At 41.3% G+C, this 12,322-nt stretch overlaps 1 protein-coding gene across 1 annotated transcript; it reads left to right on the forward strand.

Moving 5' to 3' along the window:
- The first annotated feature begins 1,109 nt into the window (after window positions 1-1,109).
- Window positions 1,110-11,942, forward strand: asb14a (ankyrin repeat and SOCS box containing 14a). The gene is made up of 13 exons (XM_070840363.1): window positions 1,110-1,201; window positions 2,087-2,245; window positions 3,724-3,776; window positions 3,968-4,102; window positions 4,209-4,367; window positions 5,892-6,137; window positions 6,680-6,851; window positions 7,038-7,143; window positions 8,299-8,478; window positions 9,686-9,814; window positions 9,913-10,041; window positions 11,217-11,370; window positions 11,488-11,942. The coding sequence occupies exons 2-13, from the start codon at window positions 2,106-2,108 to the stop codon at window positions 11,658-11,660; spliced, it is 1,776 nt and encodes a 591-aa protein (XP_070696464.1). The 5' UTR covers window positions 1,110-1,201; window positions 2,087-2,105; the 3' UTR covers window positions 11,661-11,942.
- Window positions 11,943-12,322: the final 380 nt, after the last annotated feature.

The following is a 12,322-nucleotide window of genomic DNA, read 5'->3' on the forward strand; positions in this document are numbered from 1 at the left end:
ACTCACAATTGTTACGTTTCGAAATACTTAATGCATGAAAAATAGTCCAAATGCTCAGACTATACTTGGAGAAGGTCAGCAAACGGGGTTGAGTTACTTAACAGGCTTTTTTTCCCCCAAACAGTTATCTGACACATCATACTTTAATAGTAAAACTGTCATAATTCAACAAGCCACTGCTGTGAACTTAATCTATCAACAGATTTCTAAAATTGGGCTGGACCTGGGGTGCTATCCTGCCCATCAGGAGCAGCTTGAGGTTCAGCATTTTGCTCAAGTACACCTTGACAAGCAGATTGGAAGAGCTGCCAACCCTGCCATTACTGTCACAGCTGCCCCTGTAGCCCAAACTGCTTGTTGAGGACTCGTGTCAAAATCTAAAGACCTTTTATCGTTCTACTTTATATGGTGCATGTTTTACATATATCATTATTGTCTTATCACATGACGACAAAGCAACAGTACTTCTGGCCTTGTCAGTTAATGAAGCTGCTGTGTTGAGCTGCAAGAACTGGGGTGAGGATTTGCTGCTCCTGTTTTTTCATATTACATTTTTGGTTGGCCAAAACAAGAGATTTGATATAATCAACGAATTGTGAGACATTTTTCATATTTTATATCTAAAATCTCAAAAAGGTTAGGGAAAATAAATGTTATTGTCAGCCCTGCTGCTGCGTGCTCTGTTTAATGAGAAAGTAAAGGTGATCTGGTGCGTAGATGCTGCCCTCAGGACAGTCAGACTGGAGTTGAGGTGGATGGTCACCACTAACATCTGCTGATCATTGCACTGCACAAACATGGAGGTGTAAATATAGTAACAAGTATCACATACCCCGTGCCACCAGCCAGAGTGCTGTAGCTGAAAAGCTGAAACATGCCGGGGGCTCATGAACCTCCGCTTTTCTTTCCTGCACAATTACAGGTGCACTTGAACACATCTGTCTTGTGATAGTGTCATTAATCTCACTGATGTGTCTATAGACGGGGGGGCCTGTGCCGGTCAAACATTGGTATATGGGTTCATTGATTTAACCCATGTGTCCGTACAGCTCTGGTCTCAGCCCCATATCAGAGACCTCTGCTCCTGCTGCCATCTTCAGCAACAACAACAACAACAACAGCAACAACAGGTCCTCTAGAAATCTGCAGGGACGCCCAGCCAAGTAGGTGGAACCAGGACAACCCAACACAAAACCACAAGGTAAATAAGTGTGTCAGGTGTGTTTTCAGAGACAGTAAATGTTCATGTACTTATCAGCTACAGCTAATACTTCTTATATTCCCGCACACTGTGTGTAAATTACAGCTACAGTTCGGTTGAGGTTAGCTGAGTGAGCAAAGCCAACTGCTGCTCTTATACAAAATGTAAACTCAGGCCTCTCCTGTCAAACTCATTTCACACCCACCCGCCTTCTCGTCCTCCACAAGATCACTTTTTACTTGCACTACATGAGCGTCCACATTCTTTCGTGTCCTTTTCATCTGTGCCTGTTTTTCCTTGTTTGGGATCCAGTGAAGGGAAGTAAGCATACGTGATATACATGATATATCTCTCTGAGATGAGATAGAAATAAAAGATGATATATAAATGGAGGTAAAGTGTACAGAATATGAATTTACAAAAATCAAGGAAAAGTGTGGTTCCAACTTTGTAGCAACAGTTTGGGGAGACCCCTTTTCTGTTTGATGACAGTGTCCCCACGCACAGAGCCTCGTCCATAAAGAAAAGCTTTTCCCAGTTGGTGAAGAACTTCACTGACCTGCACAGAGGCTTGACTTCAACCCCATCTGACATCTTTGGGATATGTTGGTACCCATCAATGCTGCAGCAGATCACAGCCAGGTTCAACATCTGGTGGAAGGTCAGGAAGCAGAGGAGTGGAGCCTGTTAGAGCAGAATTAGTGTTTATTAGTAGATCAACGCCGCTGGTTTTGAAATCACAACTATGGCACACAGCTTCAGCGCTCAGAGGTCCGTGCTTGTGGCCATGCAGTGTTCATGATGCATTGACGTCCAGTTTGAGCCCAATTTGAACAAACACACACAAGTGCCCTCACCGAGTATTCTCTTTTTGAACGGGGCCAGGTCCCTATGTGTGGACATCATGGAGTTTGAGCCAGTTGGGACGGAGGATGAGGATGGTGTAGACGATGCAGCCTTTCAGTACATGATTGAACAGAGTCTGCTGGAGGGCAACAAACAGAAGGAAGCCCACCGAGATGCCACAACACGAGACGGCAGGAGGTCAGTCGAAGAGGAACCGAGATGTATATATTTTTCTGAGATGTTTGGTTTGTCCTTTACTGTCCTCCATCACTGCGTGCGACCCCCCCTACACTGAAGTGTATTTTCTCTTAACAGCTTTTGTGTAAATGCAAAAAGACTACAGTTAAATGTTTCACAACTGTGGAGCCCCCAAATGGACAGAAGGCATTAAAAGATTATTTGACTATAACATATAAATATAATCATAAATAATAAATATCATAAATAATTAAAATGCATCATAGAAAGAAATCTACAGCTCAACACATTCCCCATTCACCTCCAAGTGTTTTACTGTTTTTCCTTTACCACCAGTTAATAAAGTGAATATTGTCATTTATAAATGTCATTTATTTGAATCTCTCTCTTGCTCCCATTTTAGTTTTCAGCTCTATAGTTTTCCTACAGTTAAAGGAGTAAAATTAATTCAGTGAAATAAAGTTTTGATTATTTTATTAACTGCCTGGCAAAGGAAAAACCTTCTTAAATAATTGATTGCACTCTGCTTTAATTATCTAAACAACAGTGCTATTTATTGATGTAATCAGGTCTATTTTTCATTAATCTGATGATCCACAAATGCTGATGTTAGTGCAGAAAGTCACATGTGAGCCTGTGGTAGAATGTATTAAAGTACATCTAGTTGTACATTTAAGAACTGTACTGTAATATCAAGGTATTTGTACTTTGAGTATTTCCATTCTATGCTCCTTAATACTTCTGAGCTAAATACTGTACAGTTTACTCCACGACATCTGTCTGACAGCTGACAGTTATTTCTCACATTACAATCTTTCATCCTCCTTCTGTCCAGTGAAACCACATTTCTCCAAATGTAGTGATTATGAATCTAAATGAAGTTATTGACTGATAATCCTACTTATCAAGCTAAACAATCTATTTACCTTGTTTGGATCATATAAAGTAGTTAAAATTAGCTCAACCTTAAAAGGAAAACACAGACAGGGAATTTTACTTTTAATACTTTCATAGTTTTACTTACATAAGAGTTTGAACTAATAATTTACTTTTAATTGAGTATTTTCACAGTGTGGTATTACTTAAGTAAAGCCTCTCAATTCTTCCTCCACCACTGATGGGAGATAATGGTTTTTGAACCAGTTGAGGTAGTCCAGGGCTGAAGAGCTGGTTCAAGAAAAGTACATCCATCCTTATTTGTTAACCAGGACTCTGGTGGACTTAAAGACAGGTAGATCTGAGCAGTCTTAGAGGACAGTAAGGGGTTAAAAGGTCCCCATGCAGGGTCCTGTAAGAAACGAATACTGTAAACTGTATTTTAAAAGAGATTGTGAGGCTTTAATCTATAAGAGATCTATGAGGGATGTTAAGTGATGAAATTCGCACTGGTTCCAAAATGTCGGTCTCATGAGTTTGAATGAAGTTTTGCAGTTACATTTATTATATTTAACACAGTGAGTGATCTTCTTTCCTCACAGCTCTGGACCTGCTTCTGCAGAGAGCAACGCAGTCTTCACTGCTATAAAACAAGGTGAGGGGGGGGGGGGGGGTCAAGGCTTATAACAAGGTGGATGCTTGTGTTGTGACCATGTCCCTGTAAAAGAACACACATTAAACATATCCTTAGGGCATTTTTGTGATTTAGTGGAGGTTAAGTTGACTCATGGTTCAACCTGATGGTAACTCAAATGTCATGGTGCATCTGTTCGGCAACACATTCAGGCAGCGAGAGGCTCTTGAAGGATCTTAGTGTCCGACAAAGAGACAAGTTTTCACAGACAGACAGCAGAGGCTGGACTCCTCTCCATGAAGCAGCAGCTCAGAGCAACCAAACCATCCTGGAGCTCACATTCAAAGGTTTGTGCCCACTTCACAAGAACACACGGCCACATTAATGAAGCACGGGCCTGATGAATGATAAAGAGGTTCGTTAGAGCGAAGAGTGAATTATCCTGCTGTCCAGTTTCAGGCCCAGACTCTGTGGAGAGTGGGACTCTCAGCGGGCAGACGCCTCTCTTTCTGGCAGTCGAGCGAGGCCTGATAGAAAACGCCTCCTTCCTCCTCCAACATGGAGCTCGGCCAGACAGCCAGGACCACAACCAGGACTCACCGCTGTTCATAGGTAGGCTGGCCTACACTTCACTGCCTCAACGCCAGAGAGGAGGTCTCTTGTTTCCTATTTTATTTCTCTCACTTTGATCTCTATTCTAAAGTTAAGTTTAAAATTTAAGTTAAGCCCTGAGCAGAGCAAGAAAGACTTGTTATCTGTTAAGTAGATCTCTATATCTATATGTTTTATGATCTGCTCTTCTATTCTATCTTATACCATCTATATACATATATATATACATATTATAATTGCCACATAAGTGTTGAAAAGTGCTCTAAAATAAACAGTTCCTAAGAATGAATACAAAAATATCAAAACCGTGCACAGTGCACCATGTAGCAGACATTTTGTCACAATTTAAAAACATTTGCAAACAATATATCAAAATTGCACCACATGTCTGTCCAATGACTGAAGTCACTGTAAGAGGAGGATGTTACAGGTAGGTCACAGGAAGGTTTCTGTGGCCAGTCTGGTGAGTTAGGGAATAGATCTTGACCTTGGACACCGCTGAAAGCATGATGTCACTACAAGGTCTGCTCTGAAGTTGTCCATCGTGACGCTGCTGTCTGTGCTTTAATACTCTAAGTATTGAAAGTACTCAATGCAGAAAAATGTCCCGTGTGACTCATCCATTAATGTGAAAGCAGGATTTCTCATAACTATCACTTATTACAAGGACGTTACTATAAAATGTGACTATGTGATTATTTTCTCCATTAACCAACTGATTGTTTAATATGTAAAAAAATCTGAAAATAGTGAGAAATGCTGCCACAGTTAGCAGAGCCCAAAGAGACATTTTCACAGAGCTAGTTTTGTCCAACCAACAGTCCAAACCTCAGAATTATTAAAAAAATAAATGATCAAAAAATACACACAGCAACAAATCATGACATTTGGGAGGTTGAAGATGTGAAATGTTTTTGGCATCATATTCTATAAGCTCTTCTTGTCTTTTATCCAAAAATGTCATTTGCAAGGTAACTAGTGACTAAGGCTGTGAAATAAGTGTCATGAACCTCAGTAAGTACCTCAGTATTTTAGTAAAAGTTTACAAAATAAAACTGACAAGAAAGATGTGATGTGTGCGCTGCTTCTATTTAATTATCCTATTATCTGGAAAAAAATACATATAGAGGCCACATTTTACTACACTGAGTGCTTGAAATGCTATTACATCTGCACAAGGTACTGTACGTTCCCATGTTTTGATCAGTTCGTGGCCACATTTTGATTAATTTGTGCACAAGAGAAGTGTCTGCAGAGACAGATCATTTCTTCCCTGTCTGCCTCAGCCACAGCTCACACACACACACACACACACATGAACTGGTCTGGTGTTTTGCATTTCTCTGTACATACTTATCACCTGTGCACAAATTGTGTCTAGTGGCCACAAACTGTGTCTAATGCACATGCAACAGCACTTTGACTGCTCACTGTAGAAAAATCTTGATATATATTTTGTTCCCTATGGCCACTGGACATCAGTCTACAGTGATGTAAAACCTGTTTGACTCGTTCCCTCTGCAGCGATCCGCTCAGACCGTGCTGACTTGGTGAGGCTGCTGCTCCAGCAGGGCTCCAAGGTGAACCAGGAGGGTTGCCACGGCCGGCGGCCCCTCCACGAGGCCGCACAGCTGGGGAACATGGCCCTGGTGACTCTGCTGCTGGATGCCGGAGCACAGCCAGACCCTCGCAGCCACTACAGCCTCACGCCGCTGGCACTGGCCGCCCAGGGAGGACACCTGGAGGTGGTGGAGACTCTCCTGAAAAGAGGCGAGAGAGCAGGGAAATGGCAGAATAGAGTTTGAGAAGTTCATTGTAGATGGCACAGGGATCAGGTTTAGGGACTGCAAGTTCTTTTCTTGGGACCCTGATATTGTGAAGTAATTTAAGTGTAGTGTTGAGTTTGGTACAATTTAACAAAAGAAAATTAAAGTATTTAAAATACACTAATACACATTTAGTTTTTATCACTAAAGACCCCATCTTTATGAAAAATAGACTGGATTTACTTCTTTACCTTTACTGCTGTGTCTTTGATTGATGTTCACTTCTAGCATCTTTTTAAGAGAATATTAAATAAAATAAAATAAATGAAAAATAGCTGTTATATATTGCAATTATGCTGCCTTTATTTCATAGTTAAAGCTGATAGTTATTTTGCAGATCAAGATCTTAAAAACACAACATATATTCATCTGAAGACTGAACTAAAGCTAAAAACTGTAAATGCTGCACGAGGCTTTACCAGTTGAACGTAAAAACAAGTGGCTATTTTTCTATCTTGTAATTTCCTGTTTTTGTCTTTCCTGCAGGGGCAAACGTTCTGTCCCAGGCACAGGATGAGGCATCCGTTTTGTACGAGGCGTCTCTGTCTGGAGATCCATCTGTCATCAGTATGTTGCTGGAATATGGTGCAGACGCCAACGTTGCCAAGCTCACAGGACACATGCCAATTCATCGTGTGGCACACAGAGGACACCTGCAGTAAATGTTATATTCTTTCCTCTGATGCTACAATGTTAATATTTGTTTAAACTCTAACATTACACCTCATTTTTATTAGCTCATTATTTGTTACTGCATCTGATATAAATGTAGCGCTGTGTGTGTGTGTGTGTGTGTGTGTGTGTGTGTGTGTGTGTGTGTGTGTGTGTGTGTGTGTGTTTTCAGGGCTCTGAAGCTGCTGATTCCAGTCACTTCTATTGACGAGGTAAAGAGCAGCGGGATGAGTCCTCTACACTCTGCTGCTGCAGGAGGACACACAAACTGCCTCAAAGTAAGTGTGTGTGTGTGTGTGTGTGTGTGTGGTATGACTCACTTTCAGGGACACACAACAGACTTACGGTTGATTGAGAACAGCTTGTACAATTGGAGACATAAGCCGTGTCCCAGTCTGTAAAATGTAGATTTATGGTTATGGTTATGGTTATGGTTATGGTAAGTCTCTAGGAAATGAATGTAAGTTTATGTAAACACAAGTGACTTAAGTAAATGCGCGTGTGTGTGTGTGTGTGTGTGTGTTATGAGCAATGATCACCGATGGAAAGTACATTTACTAAATGACTTGAGTAACATTTTTTGGTACTTGTAGAGGTCTGGTAGGCTCAGATCAGACATTTTACAAATTATCCTCCACTGGCCTCCACCGGTCACACACGGACGTGTTTTGCATGTACAGTGGAAGAGGAGCAGAGGAACTGTGGCAACGAGCCAAAAAGTCAGTAGCTGATAGTTTTATCTCTGACCAACTACATCCCTCACTCTGTCTGGTGGTGGTGATCATCAGGCCTGTATCGGCTATTATATCAGCCTTTAAAAATCCACTATCGGTCGGTTTCTAGGCACTTGTACTTAGTGTAAGAAAATGTATGTAATATTCAATGCATCAACTATTATCCATACCATCCTTACCCATAGCAACCGTCTGTCATACATAGCAACAGTCTGCTACACAGAAATACCAGATCATAGAATAGGACTGAAAATAGGACTGACCAATCAGAACTGAGTTTTCAACAGCGACGTGTAATAGACTTCATAAATTGTATTGTTTCTTGTTAAGTTGTACAGCATTTCATACTGCATCTGGTAACATCCTATCGTTTCACATCATTTCATTGTATAACATCCTTACCTATCATGCCAGCTTGTATCCTATTGCATTGGGGCTGCAACTAATGATTATTTTCACTATCAATTGACTAGCAGACAACTTTCTCAATCAATCAATCAATCAATCATTTCACCAGACCAACAGTCCAAACCCAGAGGTATAGTATATAGTTTGCAGGTTGAGAAACTGTTGCAGGCCTTTGTGTTCTGTATACTTGTTCTTGTCTGGACAGGGAAAATACTTGTGTCTGATTTGCTAACAGGCGTCTGTTAAACTCGCTACAGTTCAACAACAACTGAATGTCCTAACTCCCATCAGGTGTTGCTGGATGCAGGTTACGACCCCAACTACATGCTCCATCCCTGTGTTCGCCGTAGCTACAACAACGAGAGAAAGTCAGCACTCTTCTTCGCTGTCTCCAATAACGATGTGCCATCATCCAAACTGCTGCTAGAGAGCGGCGCCATGGCCAACCAAGATGCCGTCAAATGTCTGCAGGTGCCTCATTGTGTGTGTGTGTGTGTGTGTGTGTGTGTTACAGTCTCAGCTCTTGGTCATGACTGAAAGCTTGTGGCAGAAAGTCCTTTTAAAGGAGGATGGAAAAGGAAAACTACCTCTTTTTTTTTACACATGAACATCAACCCTTCCATGGGACAAAGAGACTGAATAATTTGTTAATGTGATTTTATTGGTGAAATACTAAATGCAGAAGTTTGATCACAGATTGTGACACATAAGTACTGTGAGAGGAGAGGATGAATGTTTTAATCTCATGTCTGTGTGTTCAGTGCAGAGCTGGAATCAAGACGTGGTTAGCTTAGCTTAGCATAAAGATTGGCAGGAGGGGGAACTTGTCAGCCTGACTATAAACAAACAGCAGTTTTTTGGGGAGTTACTGTACATGCTGGAATTATTTTTTTGACAAGCGACAGTCAGTTCAGTGACTGTGTGCAGCTTTCTTGAGTCTTGGTGCCCCGGTGAGGTTGCCAGGTGTGAGAGAAACCAAAAACATTTGTACTCACCAAACATACAGGGTTCACAAAAAGTTAGGGATATTCGACTTTCAGGTGAAATTTATGGAAAATGTAAAAAGTGAATGCTACAGTGATATTATATCATGAAAGTAGGACATTTAAGTATCAGCATGCAATGGTAGTTTCTTCATTTTAAACAATTTATTGAAAGAAAATCTAACAACAGTGGAGGGTAAACGAGGGTAAACGTAAAATTGGGATGTGGCCAAAGGACGTCCACTCCTCTCCTTTCTGTGACTCTTCCAGTCTCTGTATCACTGTTACAACCTCCTGATGACACTCTGTGACCCTCTAAGTTCAGAGGACACTTCTGTCTGAGGACCTGTTTGAAGCCTCCAGTGTTGAGGTGCTGCTGATCAATAGTTAGGTGTCATCTTGGTCTCATGATGTCAGAGTGTGAACAGCTTGATGAGGAGGACTGTTTAAATACCAATCCTAACTGAAGCAGGAAATGTATGGGTGGTGGTTCATCCTGAAATTTCACCTGAAAGCCGAATATCCCTAACTTTTTGTGAGTAGTGTATTTTCCAGAGATGCTGCACAGATGTACTGGGTGGATGGATACGCTGTTGTTTGTCAAGAAATATCAGCACCAAAGTCAATATTTGTTGGTCTGTCAGTCCACCTCTTTGTTGATCCCTGAGCACTGATCCACTGACTGTGTCTTTAAGGTTGCACTACGTTTGGGCAACTATGAGTTGATCCACTTGTTGTTGAGGTTCGGAGCCAACGTTAACTATTACTGCAGCATAAACACAACGCACTTCCCCTCCGCCCTGCAGTACGCTCTCAAAGACGAGGTAAACTGTTGCTCTTATTAGCACTGTCTAAATGTTTTTCAAAAACATTTATTTAAATGCACAGATATATAATTTGGCCTGTTGTGTGTGTGTGACAGGTGGTCCTCAGGATGCTGTGTAACTATGGTTACGATGTGGAACGCTGCTTTGACTGTCCCTATGGCAACAGCCCCCACATCCCCGAAGACTACGAGGGATGGACCAACACGGTGATAAAGGACACTTTGGTAATGAACAGGGCCGCACCAGTTTGTCGGGGGGGTCGCTCTGGTAAAAGCTTGTATTAACTGAACATAAGATAAGCAGGGCTACACTAAACTGTTGGATCCACGAAAAAGGTTCCTGAAAGCTGCATATGGGGATTTTTTGGTCACTTGGGGGCAACAGTACAGGCTGAAAACACAACACTGAGATATTAAGAGCTTGTAAAGTTTCTATGGCTAACGTGTTAGCAAACAGCTGCTTACTTCCACATCCAACACAGAGCAACATTATGATCCCACTGGAGTCCTGTTTGCATCCACCTGATTAATTCAAGTCCAAACAGCTGCCTGCTGCTGTTTCCATTGGAAACACTGAGACAGAACTCAACAGTAAGTAGTGATTCAGACAGAACAAGACGTGTGTTAAAACAGCTGGAGGCATAAAGTACGATCCATGAAGTCGTCAGTTGTCGTGGCAGATTTTGTGTTAAAACACTTCTCAGATGCCAAAACAGCTCATAGCAGGTTCTAATGCTCACAGACAGGATGTTACTAACTTTCTCTGCTGGATTTAAAGGGTACAGTAAATACATTATTTATGTTACAAAGTAATCCAAAGAGAATGTGCGCTTGGACCGGCTCCATTCGTATGAATGAGAAAGCTGCCTTTTATCATGTAGGACAACTGCTGTGTCACCTCTTAACCCTTGTATGGTGTTCAGGTCTGTGGGACCCGCTTTCATTTTTTTTTATCAAGAGCAAAATGATAAGGTTAATTATTTTTCCAAACTCAGACTCATTGGCCTTGGCTCATGTTGATGAGTCTGAGATTGAAAAAATTATTAATCGTATAATTATTCTTTTGATAAAGAACATGAAAACGGATGAAATCTGGTCCACAAACCCGAACACCATACAAGGGTTAAATATGAAATATATAAAATATATGCATATATATAAAATATTTTAACTACCTGTGCCGATTTGGTTTATTAACTGTTCTTTAATTTCCTAAAATGATGAACGTTTTGTTTGAGCAGGACACCTCTAAAGACTCTAATAGCTCTAAGGCAGCAGAAGCAGTGTGGATTAAACTCCACAGGTGTGAGCGGCTGTTTGTTCAGCTCACCACTGTGAACCTCTGAAGGACTGAACATGTCAAGCTGTTGTGTTGAACCTCTGCCTGTCTGTCAGTGCAGTTCTGTGAGGTGATCACTGTCTACTGGCTGAGTGACCTCTCAGGTCAGGTGGTTCGCATCATGTTGGACTACATGGATCATGTGACCTTGTGCTCCAAGCTGAAGGCGGCTCTGATGGAGCAGCAGCAGTGGCCCGACATCTGCAGGCTGCTAGGTGAATTAAATGAAACTTTATCGATCCCTACCCTGACAGAGACAACAGAGACCACAGAGAGATCTACATTCATCCTTCATCTCCATGTTTCCTCCTCCTCCTCCTCCTCTTCTCCAGAAAACACCCGCAGTCTGCAGCATCTCTGTCGCCTGCGGATCCGTCGTTGTCTCGGTCGCCTTCGCCTCCGGTCTCCTGTCTTCATGAGCTTCCTGCCGTTGCCAGAGCGACTGAAAGACTACATCCTGTACCGGGAGCACGACCTGTACTGTACTGGGGGGCTGCAGGAGTAAAATATGAGCATAACAACAAAATATCTGCAGACATTCAAAATCCCACTTTAAACTAATTTTATACATCCAAGAGCCAAAAGAAATATTTTTTTTAAATTTATTTGATGTATTCTATTATTCCTTTTCCCTGCTGAAGGACAGCGTGGTCTTATTGTCTGACGGTCTATATTTTGATAAAGCATTCAGATCTGGAGGATATAATCTACTGAGAATAAAAAAAAAAGTATTTTTTCATAAAAGGAGAAAAAAATAAAAATGTCTCATATTTGTTTCAGATTTTAATTAGTGTTTGTACTTCATTTTCAGATTGCACAACACAAATGTGCATCACTCAAGAAGTGTTGCACAACCGGGGGGGTTGTGCAACATTATTTGCTTGTTTAAGACCCATTTGCACAAATAGTGATGTATTATATATATATTTGGGTTTATGTGCAAAAATCCATCCACTGAATTATTTACTATTTATTGGTATACACACATATATGTGTGTGTGTGTGTGTGTGTGTGTGTGTGTGTGTAAAACATATATGATGGAAACAACACTCACCTTAGACTCCTCTTGGACTAACTGGTTGAATTTGCTGGTTTATTTCACAAAAAAGCTGGATTTAATTTAAATGGAACATGACTGAAGCTTAACTGGCAGCTGAGTTGACACA

Source organism: Pempheris klunzingeri, chromosome 2 (genome assembly GCF_042242105.1).
Source record: "Pempheris klunzingeri isolate RE-2024b chromosome 2, fPemKlu1.hap1, whole genome shotgun sequence".
In the NCBI taxonomy this organism is placed as follows: Eukaryota; Metazoa; Chordata; class Actinopteri; order Acropomatiformes; family Pempheridae; genus Pempheris; species Pempheris klunzingeri.